General features: G+C 47.5%; 1 protein-coding gene across 3 annotated transcripts in view; it reads left to right on the top strand.

The window, feature by feature from the left end:
• FRMD4A (FERM domain containing 4A) overlaps positions 1-20,360 on the top strand; it is a 605,434-nt gene that overhangs the window by 570,602 nt on the left and 14,472 nt on the right. For all 3 annotated transcript variants that reach the window (XM_081096657.1, XM_081096658.1, XM_081096659.1), the window contains 8 exons: positions 4,334-4,467; positions 8,177-8,299; positions 10,131-10,359; positions 11,755-11,811; positions 14,207-14,447; positions 15,217-15,384; positions 17,138-18,006; positions 20,142-20,238. In XM_081096657.1, coding sequence (XP_080952783.1) covers positions 4,334-4,467; positions 8,177-8,299; positions 10,131-10,359; positions 11,755-11,811; positions 14,207-14,447; positions 15,217-15,384; positions 17,138-18,006; positions 20,142-20,238 — 1,918 coding nt within the window. The remainder of the gene's footprint in view (positions 1-4,333; positions 4,468-8,176; positions 8,300-10,130; positions 10,360-11,754; positions 11,812-14,206; positions 14,448-15,216; positions 15,385-17,137; positions 18,007-20,141; positions 20,239-20,360) is intronic.

Raw genomic sequence — 20,360 nt, forward strand, 5'->3', positions numbered from 1 at the left:
GAGGGGAAAACAATGAAGTTTTCACGTGAGCTAGAGATCCTTTCATCTTTCTTGGACCCAAGTTTCCCCAGGCCTGTTTTTTCAGTCCAAAGTATGACTTCCTTCCAGTATTATTTTACGTTCTTATTCATTCTTCAGATGATAGAACAGAGCATACCTCATAAGTAGTTCCTGTGTTCTCAAATGTCATTGGTGACTATGACGACGAGAACCAGAGAAGATTCAAAGTGACTCAGTATGTGATATTGGATGGATATAAACTTGGAGATAGTACTGATAGCATGGGGTCATAGACTTAAGGAAGGAGAGCACTTGAACGGAACCATTCAAAAAGGGGAGCCCTGTCTGGCTGTGTGTTGCATGAACATAACACCATGTGAATTTAGTGTCTAAGAACCATGAGGTAATGGAGACTTCCTAAGAGGCACACTTTTGTTCAGGATTGCTGTTGAGTTTGGAAACCTGTGATTGAAGCATGACAAAATCCAAAGAAGAGGTACCAAAATGATTAAAGGTTTGGAAGGTAGGCACTATAAAGTAACGACTTACAGGTACTAGATTTCTTTACCAACATGAGGTACAACTTGACTAGAGCATCCAAGTGTGACTGACAACATTTGTTTGTTTGTTTATTCCAGTTAATACTTACGAGCCACTGTGGAGGCATAAAGATGATACTCTCCTGCAGTTACATATTTTCTCTATTTCACACTAGAATGGGGTGAGGGAGAAAAAAAGCCCAAAATGGAGTCAAAATACACTGGTATTGATTGTTTTCTTCGTGTTGAGTTGTATGTATATTTTCAATATTAATCCCTTATCATTGATGAAAACCTTCTTCCATTCAGTAGGCTGTCTTTTTGTTTTATTAATGGTTACCTTTGCTGTGCAAAAACTCTTTAGTTAAATGGAGTCCCACTTGTTTATTTTTCCTTTGCCTAATGAGACATATTGGGGGAAAAAATTACCAAGAACAATATCTAACTTCTACTACCTATGTTTGGTTCTAGGAGTTTTATGGTTTCATGTCTTACATTTGTTTTTAATCAATTTTGAATTTATTTTTGTATATGGTGTAAAAAAGTGGTCTATTTTTTTTTTGCATGTATCTGTCCATTTTCCCCAAAACTGTTTATTGGAGACACTATCTTTATCCCATTGTATATTCTTTCCTCCTTTGCCATGGATTAACTGACCATATGGCTGTGGATTTATTTCTGAGCTTCATATTCTGTTTCATTGACTTACGTGTCTGTTTTTATGCCAGTACCATACTGTTTTGATTACTATAGCCTTGTACTATAACTTAATATCAGGTAGCATAATTCCTCCAACTTTGTTGTTCTTTCTCAAGATTTCTATGCCTATTCAGGGCCTTTTGTGGCTCCATGTAAATTTTAGGAATATTTGTTCTAGTTCTGTGAGAAACACCATTGATATTTTGGTAGGAATTGCATTGAATCTATAAATTGCTTTGGGTAGTATGGACATTTAAACAATGTTAATTCTTTCTATCCATGATCATGATATATGATTACATTCATTTGGTTCTTCTTATTTTCTTCTTCAATGTCTTATAATTTTATGAGGACAGGTCTTTTACCTCCTTGTTAAATTTATTCCTAGGCATTTTATTTTATTTTGATGCAATTATAAATGGCATTGTTTTCTTAATTTCTCTTTCTGATAGTTCATTATTGGAGTATAAAAAGACAACCAATTTCTGAATATTAACTATGTATTCTACCTTGCTGAATTCATTTATCAGTTCTAATAGTCTTTTAGTGGAATCTTTAGGGTTCTCTCTGTATAGTATCATAGCATCTGCAAATGACAGTTTTACTTCTTTCCAATTTGGATGCCTTTTATTTCTTTTTCTTGTCTGATGGCTGTGGCTAGGACTTCCAATACTATGTTCAACAAAACGGTGAAGGGTAGATATCTTTGTCTTCTTCACGATCTTAAAGAAAAATCCTTCACCTTTTCATTACCGAGTATGATATTAGCTGTGGGTTTGTCATATATGCCCTTTATTATGTTACTAGAGACCCGGTGCACAAAAATTTCTGCACTGGCGGCGAGGGGGGTGGGTATCCCTCAGCCCCACTTGTGTCCTCTCACAGTCTGGGACCCCTCGGGAGATAACAACCTGCTGGCTTAGGCCCACTCCCAGGTGGCAGAGGGCAGGCCCAATCCCTAGGTGCCTACCCTGCAGTTCCTGGTCGGGCTCAGAGCAGGGCTGACTGGGGAGTTGGGGTACCGCCCCCTGTCATGCATGCACAAAGCAGGGCAGATCAGGAGGTTGTGATGCCACCCTCAGACATGCTCAGGGTAGGGCCGATTGAGGGGTTGGGGCGCCGCCCCCTGTCACACTCAAGGCAGGGTCGATGGGGAGGTTGCGGTGCCACCCCCTGTCACGCACAGAGCAGGGAGTAGGGAGCCTGGGGCCACTCACTCCTCAGAGAGGACCTCTGCAGCCGATGTCCCTTTCGATTCCTAATTGCCACGAGTGGGTGTGGGACCTGCCTGTTCTGCGTTTCCACCCCTTTTACCAATCTCTTTGTGGCTTCTTCTATATATGTTTAGTTATAGGATTTCTATTCAGCTTGTCTTCAGGTGGTTCTTCATGTAGGTTCTGAATTTTGTTTTAATTTTGATGTGATTGTGGGAGGAGGCAAACACAGCATTTCCATCATCTATCTTGACTGGAAGCCCTCTGAGATGTCTTCTTTACCATTAGGAGAAAGTGACCAATTGACTAGAAATTCTGATAGGTTATTCTCATATCTGTTATTCACTGAATTGTTCAAAAATGCTTTACATGGAAATACAGTTGCTAACCCCCCCCCCTTTCCCAAAAGTCCTGCTCGAATTTTTATTGGTATTGCAATGATTTTGTTAATTCCTGAAGTACTGACATCTTTATGGTGTCAAGCTTCTAATCCACAACTACCTACGTCTCTCTATTATTTTAGGTCTGTAATTTATTTTTCAGCAAAAATTTTCATTGTAGAGATCTTGCATATTTTTCATTAGATTCCTCCCTAGGTGTTCGATGTTGTTTGATTCTGTTGCAACTGGCATGTGAGGCTTTTGAAGGCACACTCAGTATAACCTGTCCATGTCTAACACTCTGCCCACCATGGGCATGAGAAGCAAAGTAATACTCAGCCTTTCCTTTTCCAGGTAGCCAGTGCACCGTGCCTACCCCAGCAAAGTGAAAGGGTATAATAGCTTCACTGCAGGAAATTTCAGAATCCAAACATTGCAGCCAAGAAAGTGTGCTTTCTTCTAACCTACATCTCTCTGGTTGGCATGTCAGCTTATTTTCCTCTAGTTTGGTTCACAGTGTGCCTTCACAAAGATTTCATATCTATCAGTCTGCTATTTGAATCATCATTCAGATAGTTCTGCCACATTGTAAAACTATGTGTAGCTCTTAAGAGGGAATTTGCTCATGATATAGTATTAAGTTAAAAAACACAATAAAAATCTAATTTTATTTTTTAAATGTATGGCTTAGATAAACAGGTTAAAAGAAAATGTATGACAGTGGTTATCTTTGGGTGCTTAGCTTCTGGACTATTTTGATACATGTCTGCATTTCCAAAATGTTAATGTCAAACATGCATTTTCTTTGTACTGAGCAAATATATATATATATATATATATATATATATATATATATATACACACACACACACACACACTAGTATACATATGTCAGCATCTGTTTTGTTAATCCTTGCCTGAGGATATTTTTTCCATTGAATTTTTAGAGGGGGGGAGAGCGAGAGAAACATTGATTGGTTGCCTCCAGCATGTGCCCTGACTGAGGCAGTGACCCTGTGAAACCCGGTGCCCTTGACGGAGATTCGAACCTGGGACCCTTTGATGCACAGGCCGATGCTCTAACCACTGAGCATACCAGCCAAGGCAAAACATCAGCATTTTTGAATGGAAAAAAAATTAAACTATGTATTAAAATTACTGGCTTGAATTTTACTTTCCCCTTCATTGTACAAAGTCTATTAAACATCACTAGTGAAGTTAAAACAGGTATCTGACATATCTTAAGATAATCAAGAAAGTGAAACTTCTTTTCCAGACATGTGAATTTTCCTGCCAGTGCCTCTGGTCAGCTGTAAAGTCCACTACTTGCTGAGAATTCTCTCCTCACACTTGGAACCTTGCAACACCTGTTTTATTTCACACTTTCTTGATTCCTGGGGCAAATCCCAGGTCCACAGTGTAGGCTCCAGTTAAATTTCTTAGTGGTCCAGATGTGTGTCCCCCGCTGAGCTGGCCTAGTAACCCCACTGTTTATTGACAGGTTCTCAGGAATCGGATAGCTCTCAGTCCGCCAAGAAAGACATGCTGGCTGCCTTGAAGTCCCGGCAGGAAGCGCTGGAGGAAACGCTGCGCCAGCGGCTGGAGGAGCTCAAGAAACTCTGCCTCCGAGAAGCCGTAAGCAGTTACCGTTGCTGCCTGGGGAAGTCTGTATTGTCTGAGCCCTCATCCCCTTCACAGACTTACACAGGGGAGTGGGTCACAAAGAGATCATAGGAGGGAAACAAGAGCTCCGGACACACAAACGTTGGAAATAGCCAACCCCTGTCATGTGCCCCATCAGAAACAGAAGTGGTGACGTTCCTGGGACACCAGGGTACCAGTGCAAGCTGAGTCTCAAGTGGGACCTCACTGGAGACCAGTCATGGTAGCACCTGTAAATAATAATGTTTGCACGGTGCCCCTTAGTTTATAAAGCATTTTCTCGTATGTTATTACCTCCTTGACTGGAGTGGTTTGCCACCATTTTCTAAGACTTTGTGTCTGAGTTGACTTGTGGCTTTTGTTCCCTTGAGGCTGTTTCAGATACTATATCTTTGGAAATCATGCTGAAAAGCATCACTGGGAATCAATAAAGAAACAGGATTTCACTTGATATATAATTCCCTTTAAAACTCATCTGATGTGACACTCTTTTTTTAAAAAAAATGAAGTCTTAGCCTAGTGATATCTTTAAGTTTTATGCATAGCAACATTCCTCAAGCTCCTGTTTGCACTGGTCTCAGGTTTCACTGGGACTCAGAGGCTGTGACAGGCCACTGTTGTATTTATTTGAATGTCCGCTTCCACCTTCTTTTGTATATTCTGCAGTTCTCTGTTAGCATGTTTGATGAATTGAACTTTTAATGCCATACACCTTACTGTGCATGTGTGTGCATGGACATGTGTGTGCATGTGCTTGCACATGCACAGGATAGGGCGGGAGCCCTCCAGGGAGCCCTCCAGGCAGCCATTGTAGTTCATATAATGTTACACAGAGTGATACTGGTGAACAGTTGAGAATCGGAAGTACAAAGAGGCTCCCAGACTGTATTCCCCTGCCCTCAGTAATAGTGCCTTGCCCCAGGCCAAATGAACCAGGGGCTTAGAATGAAATCACATTACATTTCCACTTGGCTTAATTAGGTACTGGATTGATTGAAACCGGAGCCAACTCAAACCAGACCCACATTAGCACAAACCCACTGCAAATCTTAGGAAAGCACATGCCCGGAGGGAGGGAGGGAGGGGTCCCCAGCAAGCTTTTCCTTGAGGTCCCAAGACTCCCAGGGAAAGGTGTGGCTCTCTGGTGATGACCAGCATGTCCTCCTCAGGTTTGCAGCAGCCACCAGCATTTTGTATAAAGAATATGCTTTAAAAATTTAAGAAGTATGGCTTTGGGCGTCTGCATTTAATAATTTGTAAAGCCTTGTTTTGTTTTTAATAGAGACAATGTCCCTAAACCCAGCAGGGAGTCAGCATCAGAAAATTGGAGAAACATGTCAGGGCAGAGTTAGCATGTGTTAAAGAAGGTCTCACTGTGTCTCTTAAAACTAAAAGCAATTATCAGGAAAACAAAGCTTTCGCTTCTTACAATGTTGACAGCAGAAAACAGCTTGAGCAGAAGGGATACCCTCTCTGGCCCCAGGCAGATTGCTTTGTGACGTCTCCCATTCTGGTCTCTGGACGCCTCTGTAATCTTGGGCAGAAGTGCCTCTGTCTGTGCCACACACTGTGTCCCTCCGCTCAGGATGTCGGGGAGCAGTTTGTCCCCTGGGGAGCTAGCGGGGCAGCCAGAATGGGGTGGAGCAGAAGCATTTGGCAGAAATACCAATACGAGAATTTAAGAGGAACCAAGCCAAGCCCCACAACAGTGTGTGAAATCCTCCTTCCTCATGTGGCTCTGGCTACATGTGAAATCGGATTAAATGTGGAGAATCGAGGCCTTGAGTCAAAGACCGTCAAGCAGATGGTGGAAAATCAGTAGTCTCGTTTTTTAAAACATAGTATTTTGTTTTAAAACCACAGATACTTTAGACTTGCCATGTTAACCACTTTCCCCTCCTTTTATAAGTTTCAGGTGAAAAAAGGAAAGTCCTAACAATATAGAATTCTCAGTGTGCATGTTGTTTATAAACTGACTTTGAGGGAATCAGATAAACATGTCACAGAATAAACACATAGGACTTCGGCAACATTTGAACCACAATAAAAAAAGGAAAGAAACAGAAAGGAAGATTGCAGAGCCTTCCACGCTCAGCCAGTTTGCCTTTGTCCTCTAGAATGCTTACACGGGACAGAAAGGCCTAGGGCCCATTCTCAGGTGCAGAGTGCTGGTGCACTCCAGGTGCATTCACATGCACGCACCATTGCACATGTCCGTACGCACACCCCAGTGCACACACCACACCCCAGTGAGCGCGCGCGCGCGCGCACACACACACACACACACAGAACGGTGGGAGGAGAAGCCAGACCACTCCTCCTCTTAGAACAGCGGTTCTCAACCTGTGGGTCGTGACCCCTTTGGGGGTCGAACGACCCTTTCACAGGGGTCGCCTAAGACCATCGGAAAACACATATATGATTACATATTGTTTTTGTGATTAATCACTATGCTTTAATTATGTTCAATTTGTAACAATGAAATTGGGGGTCACCACAACATGAGGAACTGTATTAAAGGGTCGCGGCATTAGGAAGGTTGAGAACCGCTGTCTCAGAAGGTAGATCAGCATCTGGAATCTGCTGGTCCAGGCTTCCCGCCTGTGGGACACTAGCGCTGGGCCACCTGACACAATAGCTTTTCATGACGAAGCTGAACTGTGAGCTCTTCCTTGAGTCTGTGCAGCACAGGTATTGATTTGGGGCTAGAAACCAGGGCTGGGCCTTGCCACCTGTGCCATTGGCAGCTCACAGTGGCTCTCCCAGGACTTTCTTTCCCTGGAAGGGACTCCTCACAACTGATACCTTGGCTCCACCACATGGATTAGCTGCTGATTCAGATTTGATCTTTATTTAGCCCAGACAGAGCCCCTCATATGGAGCCCAATTCTAATCTGGGCTCATTCCACTGACCTAGTGTTTGCAGGGTCATTGTCACTATGGCCATGTGTCAACTAAGCTCACTGTCATCGTACTCACAACAATGAGATTTTCAGACCCCAAAATATACACTCAACAGATCCGTTTTAGTAGATGTGCCAAAAGTACGGGTTTATTTTCAGTTTGTACTGAAACTCTTATTTGTGTACATTTAATGTCTTTTAAGCTCAGCCTGTTCCCTGAGTGTTGGCCTGAGTGGAATAATTCTTATATTTAGTTTCTAATTTGTCATACGCATTTTTCTGGGATTTTCCATATAGACACCACTCTTCCTAAGAAAGACTCTGTGGAAGACACTTTAATCTCAGCTATCAGTGAGGGAGGATGGGGTGCAGGGGCACTGCCCGGGAGCCAGAAAGATCAGAGTTGTGTGTGGCCCAGCCTGGCACACAGTGGGCATGCAGGAAACACGTGGGAAACTAACAAATGAATGAAATGCAAGGTTTATGATGAAATCTAAAGCAACTTTGTTTATGTGACAGTTACTTTCGGAAGAACTTTTCAAAGTGCATCTGTTCTGTAAAAAAGGATTGCTCTCATCCATTTTTAGAGAAATGAAATCACATTTTAAAAACTCTTATTAACGTTCATTTAGGCATTTTGCTTAATAAAGGTACTATTTTGAATGTGTGCTTTGAAGAGTGTGTTGTGTGTGTGTGTGTGTGTGTGTGTGTGTGTGTGTCCTGGAAATAAGCAGCCGCCCCCTGATTCCGCCTCTCCTCCTGCTGTTGCACATTTGCAGGAGCTGACGGGTAAACTGCCTGTTGAATATCCCCTGGACCCAGGGGAGGAACCACCCATTGTTCGAAGAAGAATCGGGACGGCCTTCAAGCTGGACGAACAGAAAATCCTGCCCAAGGGAGAGGTGCGCCCTTCTTGCTGGTGTTGAGTTCTCTCACATCACCATCGTTTTCTGTTTGCTGGGGCTCCCAGGTTTTCTGTAACAGCTGCAGCATTCCGCACAGTGCCAGCTGCCCTGTCCCCTTCCTGCTCAGTATTTCCCTTCGCCTCTGGTTACATTCGCAGGTTGGTCAGTATGTGGCTCCCAGGGTAGGACGAGCTAGTTGAGTGTTCCCAAGCATTTTGCTTTTAGTGTGCATTGTTTATCTGACAGGATAGGCCTGTCGCAAGCTGTGAGGTTAATCTTGGGAGGACATTCTAATAATGCCCATTGCGTGTCTTTTTAATGGCCTCCCATCCCTGGTTACTAAGAGCCCCAGCCCACTGGTTAGCATGCGGGTAAAGTCACCAGAACACAGTGTCCTGGAGCAGGTAGAAGGGGAGGGGCCAGTCTGCTGAGATCTGCACCTGGGGGCGGGGGACGGGTGAATTGGGGGCAGGGCTGCACCAAATGCTTCACCCAAATGTGAATCTTCACCTGGCAGTTTCCTGTTCAGTACAATAAGTACAATTGCAGAGTCCTTATTTCTTTGGGCCAGATCCAGGGTTAAGTGAGCTGCTATATGGAGGAAGTTTAACTTGGGTCTTCACACCGGCTTGATGAGCAATAAACATGAGTAGCTTGAGGTGGAGAAGGGGACATTACAGGACAGGTGCAGCCTGTGGAAGAGGCAGAATTATATCGGGTCAAAACTGAGGCGAGGGTGGGTGGGATTTAGAAGACCATCTGGTCAAGTATATCTCAAATCTGCTGTCATCAGAATTACCTGGGGAACTTCCTCTCCCCTGTGCTGGGCAGATACCAGGAACTCAACTTTTATGAGGAGACCTCACCTTAGTGAGTGCCCCCCCCCAGCCCCATTGTCCTTCCCACAGTCCCATCTCACCGCACCTTCTCACCAGCTGCTTCTTCACACTTGTCAGCAAAATATGCCTTTAGTTCCTGGAGAATTCCATGTGCATCCCTGTCTTCCTCACCTGTCCCTGCATATTTTGGTCGGAAATCCCTCAAAGGAAGGAACGCAGAATTAGCTGGCAGGCTGCAGAGTTGCTCTCTGAAGAACAAACTCCCTTTTTTCTTGGAAACGCACTTGCACCCTCCCCCTCCCACCCCCCCACAGCAGGCGGCCATCTGTACAGACTGGGCTGCCAGCATGTGCTGGGCTCAGTTTTAGTAGTGAGACTATCCTGGGTGTACACAAAGCCATGGAGCAGTGTTTGAACCGGGGCTGTCAGCACAGCTGGCTGGTGGAGTCCCACTCACAGCTCACTCCATCTTTGTCCCTGCTGACTCATTTCCAGGCTCCAGCACAGAGGGCTCAAAATCTGAGAGACAGGGGGGTGTGGGGAAGGTGGGGGAGAGGGGCACAGTGGAGCTCCCATCAGCAGGCCCGCAGAGCAGGACAGAAAGCTGCTCTGAAAGTAGTGTTGCATCCTGTGCCCATTCAAACCGAGCGGGTCTGAATTTGCATGAAGGCTTGGTCTTCCTGAACCATGTGGAGACCATGGAATGAAGCCAGGAGGCCCCAGGCCCTCAGCATTGGGACTCCTTGCTTCTCAGTGATGCTCCCATGTGCAGACAACCTTGTCTCCAGAGTGGAACAAGGGCCATGGTCTCAAAAGTGTGTGTGCCCAGGGCACCGGCTGCCAGAGGTTTTAGGAGCAGGATCACTGCATTAGGCAGTGGGACTGCCGGGCGCCTAGTGCCGTGGTCCCCAGGAGTAAGGAAGGCTGGCTTGCCTTGGGTGGCGGGGGCGGAAAGGACAGAGGTGAAACCCTGGCTCTCCCTCCCACAGGAAGCCGAGCTGGAACGCCTGGAACGAGAGTTTGCCATTCAATCCCAGATTACGGAGGCTGCCCGCCGCCTCGCCAGCGACCCCAACGTCAGCAAAAAACTGAAGAAACAAAGGAAAACCTCCTATCTGAACGCCCTGAAAAAGCTGCAGGAGATTGAGAACGCCATCAACGAGAACCGCATCAAGTCTGGGAAGAAACCCACCCAGAGGGCCTCGCTCATCATTGATGGTCAGTGCTGAGCCCTCCCCACAGCAGCTGCCCCGGGAGCGGGCGCCAGGCCTGAGAGTGGGCCAGCGCCCAGCTCCTGGCATGCCCTAAGCAATCTACTTAACCAGTGAGGGCTATTCTGTTAGGGATGCTGACATAGTGCATTCTGACATCATCTGTACTAACTGGTGACGGGACCCATCCAAGCCTGCAGCCATTTCTTTTTAATCCTCACCTGGGGTATGTTTAGACAGAGGAAGGGAGAGAGAAACATCGATGTGAGAGCGAACATCAGTCAGTTGCCTTCCATACACGCCCCGACTGGGGGTCGAACCAGCAACCTAGGTGTGTACCCTGACTGGGAATCAAACCTGCAAGCTTTTGGTGCACACAGGGACGCTCCAACTCAAGAATATGTCTTCTCTATTTTGCTACCTCTTTCAAATAATGTTTGCATCATACGAGCCCATTTGAATTAGAGAAGGAATTCAGATTCTTCCTAGTTCCTTAGCCTGTTTATTTTTAAAGATATATATATTTTTTAATTTCAGAGAGGAAGGGAAAAGGAGAAGGAGATAGAAACATCAGTGATGAAAGAGAATCATTGATCAGCTGCCTCCTGCATGCCCCACCCAGGGGAGCAATCCCACAACCTGGACATGTGCCCTGACCGGGAATCACCATAGTCTGGTTCATAGGCCCACTCTTAACCACTGAGCCACACCAGCCAGGCAGCATGATTTTTTTTATTTCAAAAGAAAAACACTAAACTTGGTATCCAAAGACCTGTTGCTAGGAGAGTTGAGCAATCCCAAACAAACCAGCTCCCTAGCTGTGCCTCAGTTTCCCCAGATGTTTAAGGGGGAGGATTACCTTGCTCTCTTCCTCTTTGGCATGTTCTCATGATTAGTTGAATGGGGTCTATGAAAATAAGCTTTGTAGAAATAGAAGCTGAATTTAGCAGCTTCCCCCCCACCACCACTAATGGCTTAAGACATTTATTGAGAAGCCATTTGTTGCCCTGTGAGCAAAGCCAAGCTCCTCACCCTAGTTTCACATTTGTACAATCAATAGCAGTTCACCTCCTTTAGGTCAGTCAGAACATGCCCTGGGACTGGGCCAAGACCATGGTATGACGTAACCCGGCCAGTCAGCCTGTTGGATATAAAGCCACTCAGCATGGCGGTGCCCTGTCTAACAAGAGCACAAAGACGGGCACATTGAGTGTCGGGGGTGGGGGTGAGCTCATGAGCCGCGGCCGGGGCTGTCGTAGAAATGCCCGGCAGCATTTGGGTTGTACTTCATGGATTCTCTCTGAGTAGAAAGAGAAGGACATGCTAAACACAGGATTTTTACAGATAGGCCTTTGTCTAAAGAATGTGGTAAACTATCAGACTTTTGCCTTTGTCTTCTCAGATGGAAATATTGGCAGTGAAGACAGTTCCCTCTCCGATGCCCTTGTTCTGGAGGATGGTAGGTGGTTGCCGGGACTGGGAAGGGGCTTGGATTAAACTGGGTTAAGCTATGTGTAGCCTGGGACAGGCCAGTGTAACGGTGAGAGCTGGGCCAGGATGGCCCCAGCTACCCTGCAATTCTCTCACTGCCCGATAGTTACTGAGTTGGTTGGGAGTTGCTGGGCGCTGTGTAAACCATGTCTATTGGAATTGTAGTGTTTTCTGTGCCTGAAGGTCAGATTTAAGGTGATAGTCAATGAGTCGTACTTCATTAATTGCCAAACCACATTTTTACCTAAACAGAGAATCTCTACACCACACATAGTCTCCTTTAGCGTATCCATCATTTCTGGAGGAAAGAGGCAGACATTGGTTTGGATCACAAATAAAAGATTGAAAACTGCTAGGAGAGCCTGGAAGAAGCAGGAAAAACAGAAATGACCCCAACCCGGACCCCCAGTCCACACCTGACATAGAATAGGAAAGAAGTCCAACCCAGAACCATCTCTGAGCACGTTCCTACGGATTTAACCCCAAACTTGTGAGGCCAGGACATTAATGAAATGGAGATATATTAAGTGGCAGTTAATTTTTTACCCCTTAGGGGAAACTCAGGTGGGCAGTGATACGTAGCTATTTAGATGGAAAACATGAAAGGTCTACCCAGGTCAGACTAACACAGATAATCGCAATAATAATAATCGCTGTTAATGTGGGGAAAGGCTGGCGGGTTATTTACCCAGTCGTCTTGGCCCTGCTATTATCAATCACATTGTAATATTCTTACGGTCACTTGGTTATATGGGTGGGGAGGAAATGGGGCTGTAGGGGAGCAGGGAGCTGTGTTTTGAAGATCAGAGATCCAGCCTTGGTTTTGGCCTCTGTGGACTCCAGTCTCTCCGGGGGGAGGAAATGAGAACAATGTCATGAGATTCCTTTGTAACCGAGGAGTTGGGGGCATTATATATTGTCATTGGCTAATTCTGATGCATCATTTATGATTAGCTTCTTCCCCATGTTGCAGACCCCCAGACTACCTGGGGGTGTCACTGCCTCCCTAGTGCAGGCTTACGCCATCTAGGGGCTCTTCCCTTTACTGATCTGAGATGTGCAGGAGCAGGGGAGGCATAGCACATGCCCAGGACTTGGGGCTGAGAAGTGGGCTGTGAAAAGAACACTCTTTGGAAGTGGATTTAGGGTCACATGAATGGTTATTGGGGTTTGAGGTTTCTTCTGGGTATTGTTCCCCTCAAACTCCCACCTCGGCCTCCACAAGGATCACTGATATTTCCCTGCCTCTGTCTGCTCAGTGCTGCTGTCCCGGGGGCTCTCACCACTGTGTATCTTCCTTAACCCCTCCCCAGCCCTCCCTGGGTCCTACCCTTTTGCGACCCCTGCCAGACGACTAAACGGGACTTTCATCCTGGCATCCATGCTTAGTTTCCTGTGGCTTTCAGACCTAATCCCGACGCCTGAATCTGGAATGAAAGGCCCCTGTCAGTAGGGCACCTTGCTTATCTCGGTGCCCACAGAAGGTCTGTTACACTTGCACTTGACCAGAGCTCCTCCCTGTCACCCTCTGATCCTCCTCACCAGCTGCTGTGCCAACTGCATCGGGTCCTGGCTTCTTCCTTTCATTTTCCTCTCTGCCAGGCCACTGCTGAAATCCCTTCCGGACCACAGCTCTTTGCCTGACTAACTGAATTCATTTCCTCCGAAAGTCCTATGGCCATTGATGTTAGAGCGTTACTCCCCTGAGGGCAGGGCATGGTCTTTGTTTATAATAGTTGTAGCCCATCTCCTTCCCAAAGAATCTAAGGCAGTTCCAAAATGAAAATATTATATGGGAACATGTTAAAAACAATATACACAGTTCTGGAAAAAGCAGAGTTCTTACCTAGAGCCACGAGTAGATCATTAATCTGAACAGATATGCTTTTATTCATTTTTTCTAACAAATGATTTATTGAGCACCTACTACATGTCAATAATCATTGTAGACACTAAGGATATAGCAGTTAATAGACTAGACAAACCCCTCATGGAGCTGAAATCCCCCAAAGCAAATGACATACGTCCTGTCTATTGAAAGAAAACGTCCAACGATGAGGACATTTTGCTGTTTGGTGTGAAGCAAGCGTTAAGCCATGGGATTTAATAAAATTTGGGTTTATTCCATTTGTAGCTCATCAAAACTGAGCCTTCTCTTCCCATTTAATGCTGCTCAAAGTTTAGGTTTGGTTTATTCTGGATTGACTTGTTTGGCAACTGGGGAAGCGTCATGGGCGCCTTCAAGAGTAAATGCTGGCCTGGCTCCCAGGTGTTGCTATTGGGGCAGAGGTGGGTGGGGGCCTGTCTGGGGTCACTAGGAAGGACGACCCTTGCTCAGTTGCTCTCTCTCCATTTTTGCGCAGAAGACTCTCAGGTCTCCAGCACACTGTCCCCCTTACAGTCTCCTCACAAGGGACTTCCTCCTCGGCCACCATCATCACATAACAGGCCCCCTCCTCCCCAGTCCCTGGAGGGACTCAGGCAGATGCACTATCACCGCAACGACTATGACAAGTCACCCTTAAAGCCCAAAATGTGGAGTGAGTCCTCGCTAGATGAGCCATATGAGAAGGTCAAGAAACGTTCCTCCCACAGTCATTCCAGGTGAGCTGGGTGGGGAAGGCCACAGGAGGCATGGTCAACAGCTATTGAAAGCATCGGTGGGCTGTCCCAAATGGCATCCACAAATTACAAAATCCAAAGCAATCTAACTCCTTCCAGGGGTTGACTTTCAACAGGGATGCTGACCTGTCCAGGTGCAGGTTTGTCATTCCAAGGGAAAGTGGAGGTTTTGGCTCACAGCCAACGTGTTGGCAGATGGCTTTAATGTTGTTAAATTCCACGGAAATTAATTAGGAAGTCTTGGGCAGTACTATTCCAAAATGGCAAGTGACAGCCTTCTCGTAGGAATCCCCAAGTGGTTCAGAACCCTAAGCCATCAGCCAGCAGAATTCTGGAGCCGAGCTCTACAGAGTTAGCTGTGCATTATCAGCTCATTACTGGGCTGATCTTGGAGAGAGGGTTTTGGAGAGGCATTTTTGGTCGGTTTCTCTGGTTTTCTCATTTCCTTTCATTACACCATTTAAGCTCCAAGTGGTTGTTCAGACAAGTAAATGTTTGTTGGAAAATAGAAGCTGCAGTTCAGGACAGTGGCTTTACAGACGGTCATGCTCCCTGTCCCAGTGAAGGCTGACCAGGACCCAGGGGCCAGGGATAAGGATTCTCAGGGAAAGGCTCGGAGATCGGAGGGAGTGGGGGTGGGAATCCTGAGTAAGCCCACCCAACACCAAGGTTGATGTCTGGAGGCTAGTCAGCTCCTGGGCACAGGTGCGGCACTGTGGCGGTGACCAGCACGGCTTCCTCTGGTTTGCAGCAGCCACAAGCGTTTCCCCAGCACAGGGAGCTGTGCTGAAGCAGGAGGGGGAAGCAGCTCCCTCCAGAACAGCCCCATCCGCAGCCTCCCGCACTGGAACTCACAGTCCAGCATGCCGTCCACACCAGACCTGCGTGTACGGAGTCCCCACTACGTTCATTCCACGAGGTGAGTCCACCCGGCCCTCGGGCCACTTCCTTTGTAAATTGGACTTCTCTGGCTCCAGCTGGCCCAGATAACGGGTGATCTAGAGTCACGCCTGAACTAGGGAGGTCGTTTCTCCTTGAAATGAAGCAGGATTTAAAACTGAGCTGGCAGCAGTCTGCCCACGTTTGCAGAGACCCATCATATCCCACTGCCCATGCCTAGTGGGACCGGGAGGCAGCTGGAGAATCGCAGGCAGACAGTGCGCATGGAAGGAGCCTAAGCAAGATACAGGCGGGAAAGACCAGCAGGTTAGCAGGGAAGCATGCTGGAGCCACACCACCTTGCCCTGATGAGGTGATCTTTACTGGAAAGTCCTCCTGTTGCTTTCTACTGGGGCCTAATTTATCCCGGACTTTTTAATGCCTCAAGGTATAAATTCATTAGAGAACAAAAGGAATGGGCAAAAGGGAGGCTCCAATGAATCAGGCCTTCATTTTCTAAAAAGAAGCAAAACCAAAGCCACCATTCCATTTTATCAAAAACTGAGTCTGTAGGGATCATACCTCAAAGGACAGAAGGTGTGAGCGCCCATAAATGGTAAACCATTTTATAGCAGGTAGAGCACTCCAGGCAAGATTTTCTCCTTCATTTTATTCATGCCTTTATTTGCTCATGCACCACGTATTTATAAAGTGCCTCCGTGTAGCAGGTATGATTCTAGGGGACAGAGCAGTGAAAAAAGCAGACCACACCCTTGCTCTCATCAGACTTACATTTCAGTTAGATGTCATAATAAATATCTGTCAAGTGGTGATAGCACTAAGAGGAAAAATGAGCCAAGCAAGGGGCTAGAGTGAACTAGAAGCATGGAGAAGCTTTCTCTCACAAGGTGAATTTTGAGCAGAGACCTGAATGGATGGGGGACGGGGGAGCAAGCTCTGAGGATACCGTAGAGAACAGCAGATTAAAGCCCTGCACACAGGGCTGAACTCGGCATGTTCCCAGGAGGCCAGTATGGCTGGAAGAGAGTGATGGAATGGTGTGGGACGAGGGGGGCCACATGATGGGAACTTCTCATTCTCCCCTGGGTGACAGTCAGAACTGAATTCATATCTTCGTGTAATTGGCCAACAGGGCCACCCTGAACTTCTCATGTGGCTCTAGCATTGTCTGCCATATTGATGGATATTTGTAGGATGGATTTCGATAAGCAGAATGCGTTATAAACAGAATGGTGGCATGGTATGTTTTTGCATCAGTCATTTTCCATATTCCACAAACCTTGCCTTTCAGAGTCTTCATAGAAATGGAAATCTGTGTATGTGGGTTTCATTATATTTGGTTGAACCGTATGAAATGTCTCCATAGGGCCTGTTTTGACCTGCAAAAATGGGCATTTCATTTGGTTTAACATAATACTGGAATAGGCATTTTCTTTGGTTCTCTTTGTATCTATAGAATTCCTTTCCACTTAAAAAAAAAAAAAAGCCCTGGTTGTTGGCACACTTTTTTCAGAGGGAACCCTTATGTGGGCGCTGTCTTCGGTCTTACCTCCCACTGGGAATCAAAATCCCAGCAGAGGCCAGGCTTGACTCCAGGGGTCAGCCTTGCTCTCCCGCCTCCTTTTCACCTGAGAACCATGGGAAGCACCTGGATTCCCAGGGCAGCCCAGCTCAGTTTCCCAGCTGCTGGAGCCTCTCTCCTGAGTCCCAGGTTGCAGAGCCCCCAACCCTCCACTGGGCTCGCAGACCCACCACCCATCGTCTCCCTGCAGGTCCGTGGACCTCAGCCCCACGCGCCTGCACAGCCTCGCCCTGCACTTTCGGCACCGCAGCTCCAGCCTGGAGTCCCAGGGCAAGCTCCTGGGCTCTGAGAATGACACAGGGAGCCCCGACTTCTACACCCCGAGGACTCGTAGCAGCAATGGCTCAGACCCCATGGACGACTGCTCATCCTGCACCAGCCACTCAAGCTCGGAGCACTACTACCCAGCGCAGATGAACGCCAACTACTCCACCCTGGCGGAGGACTCGCCCTCCAAGGCGCGTGCCAGGCAGCGGCAGAGACAGCGGGCGGCGGGCTCGCTGGGCACAGCGAACTCGGGCAGCATGCCCAACCTGGCCGCAAGGGGGGGCGGCGGGAACGCACCTGGTGTCTACCTGCACAGCCAGAGCCAACCCAGCTCGCAGTACCGCATCAAGGAGTACCCGCTGTACATTGAGGGGGGCGCCACACCCGTGGTTGTGCGCAGCCTGGAGAGCGACCAGGAGGGCCACTACAGTGTCAAGGCGCAGTTCAAGACCTCCAATTCCTACACAGCGGGCGGCCTGTTCCGGGAGAGCTGGAGGGCCAGTGAGGAGGGCGACGCCGGCCGCCTGACGCCATCACGCTCGCAGATCCTGGGGACTCCCTCGCTGGGCCGAGAGTGTGCCCATGACAAGGGCACGGGGCGCACCGCAGTGTCCGATGAGTTGCGCCAGTGGTACCAGCGCTCCACCGCCTCGCACAAGGAGCACAGCCGCCTGTCGCACACCAGCTCCACCTCCTCTGACAGTGGCTCCCAGTACAGCACCTCCTCCCAGAGCACCTTCCTGGCCCACAGCAGAGTCACCAGGATGCCCCAGATGTGCAAGGCCACGTCAGGTGAGAATGGGGACAGAATGGGGTTGGCCCTGAATGAGCAAATTGTTGACTCTTTTCAAGGGCTTCCAGAATTTCTTAGAGTCTGCGGTGAGGAATGAGAGATGGTTGATTCCAGAAACCTAGCTGTGAGATGTATGAGACTTGAGGTTTTTCAATCACCCCTTTACCCCTCCCATACTGGGCCTGGTTTTGCCAAGAGTGACAGACTTCGGAGGGGGTGGGACAGCACATCAGACCCTCTCCAGTGGATTGGGCCAACTCCTACTTCAGCTTCCTCAGTAGGCATCAAACCATCCCTCCAGCCACTTCTCCTGGTGAGGACAGAAATCAAAGAAGTTAGGTGTCTTGGGGTTTACCTAAGACACTGGTAAGGTAGAGACCTGGGTGGCACCTTGCAGAGCGTGGCTTGCTTAGGGCCTTGGCTTGTGGGAGCCTTGAAACTCGGCAGGTGTGTCCCCCGGTGGGGCAGGCTGATGGAGCCTGGAGTGCGGCACCTGACTTCACTGTGACCCATGACTGGACTTCACTGTGAACACATGGATAGCTGCTCCTTGCACTCCCATTTCAATAGAGTTAGGATATAACCACAGTCATTTTTGTAAAGAGCTTTCAGAGTTTCATAATCAAATTAAGGGTTACCTTATCTTTGTACTCAGAGCAGGAGGAATTAAATAACAAAGGGAAGAAACCATGCTTTCCCTTAAGAAGTCACACACCCTCTCTGAGAGAATCCTGGCAATCATAACAACACTTGTTCAGTACCAGTACCGGTGCTGGCAGGGCTCTGGGCCTAGCGTGGACCAAATCATTTCCATGCTCATGGCATTCATAAGGAGAGGGGAACTCGTGCAGTGGCAAGATGCTGCCTGTAGGAAAAGAAAGGGGGAGGATGTTGACATATAATAAAAATGATTTTAAAAGTAGAATGAAATGAGAATCAATAGCACATGGAAGGGACTGCAAGTCTGGGCTTGTGCCTAGAAAGAGGGTGAAGATTAGGGGGAAGGGGTGATTCTAAAGACAGAAAATAGGAGGTCATCTTTGGGGAGCTGAAGGAGATTCTGGGGGCCTAGAGAGAGCAGGGCAAAGAGGAAGGACCTGCCGGCTTCCCAGGTGTGCCCGGCCACAGGGCTCCTTGGTTCTGTCCTCATATCCCCGTTGGCTCATTTATTATGGTGCATCAGTCAAATGACAAGTTCCAGAGATAATAATAAAAATGCTTCAGGCAATCATGAGAGAACCATGGACTTCAAAACCCCAGAACCATCTCCATATTCCTCCACCTGTAAAACAAGCCCAGTGAAGTCTGCCATCGGCTTCCCGGAGCACCGTGAGAGTGAATGAATGGACATGCTGAGCCTGTTGCCCTACTGGAAGCAGCAGCTCCGAAGAGGGCCGGGAGGGCTTATGTTCCATCAAAGCGTTAGCACTTGTCTAGTAGACGTGCTTTATTTAGAGAGATTAGGTAAAATCTTTTGGAACATGTTTTAGACTGAAATGTTAAGAAGTATATCTGAGGTTTCCTGATGAAAAATATTCCATTCCCAAGAAAGCAATGGATGCATTTAAGGAGAATTTACTTCTTACTAAATTTTACCAACTGGAAAAACTCTGTCCATGTCAATAAACTCCTAGTAGTCAGATTTGAATGAGCTATTATAGGCCCAGCACCCTTTGAAGTGTCCAAAGGGGTAGATTATAAGCCTGAAATGGCAGGCAGCAAGCTCTGAGAACCTTTCTGGAAGTTCTCTGTTCAAGACAAAGGCACAGTTTTGACACTGAGGCCACATCTACAAATGCCCTGAGGTGTTGCTTCCTATGTCCAGAGAAATAGGCCCTTCTGCACCAGCCCTGCTCAGGACTCGCTCAAAGGTCTGTGGGCTGTCAGGTTCTTTGCCACTGTGGAGGCTGCCGCCATTCCTGTGGCCACTTTCCAGTGGCAAAGCGGGGACCTAGGATCCCAGGTCAACTTAACTGAGGATGAAGCTGCTGCATGGTTTGGAGGAGATGAATGGTGTAGGGGGTGGCTATTTGCCCACTGTGACCCTGCAAGGGGTCACATCCAGCATCTCTGGAAGGAAGCTCCTTCACTTGACTGGTGTCTGACGCGTCTTTTCTGCACCACCTGCATACAGCTGCCTTACCTCAAAGCCAGAGAAGCTCGACGCCATCGAGTGAAATTGGAGCAACGCCCCCAAGCAGTCCCCACCACATCCTAACCTGGCAGACTGGGTGAGTTCCTATCAGACCTTTCATCCTCCTCTTCCAGGTTCTAGAATGATCCTCAGCCTTCCTCATCAGGAAAAGTGTAGTGAATATGAGAATCTAGTAACAGAGGGTTTTTAAGGAAAATA

This window comes from Myotis nattereri (assembly GCF_964212035.1).
Source record: "Myotis nattereri genome assembly, chromosome: 1".
Taxonomy (NCBI): Eukaryota; Metazoa; Chordata; class Mammalia; order Chiroptera; family Vespertilionidae; genus Myotis; species Myotis nattereri.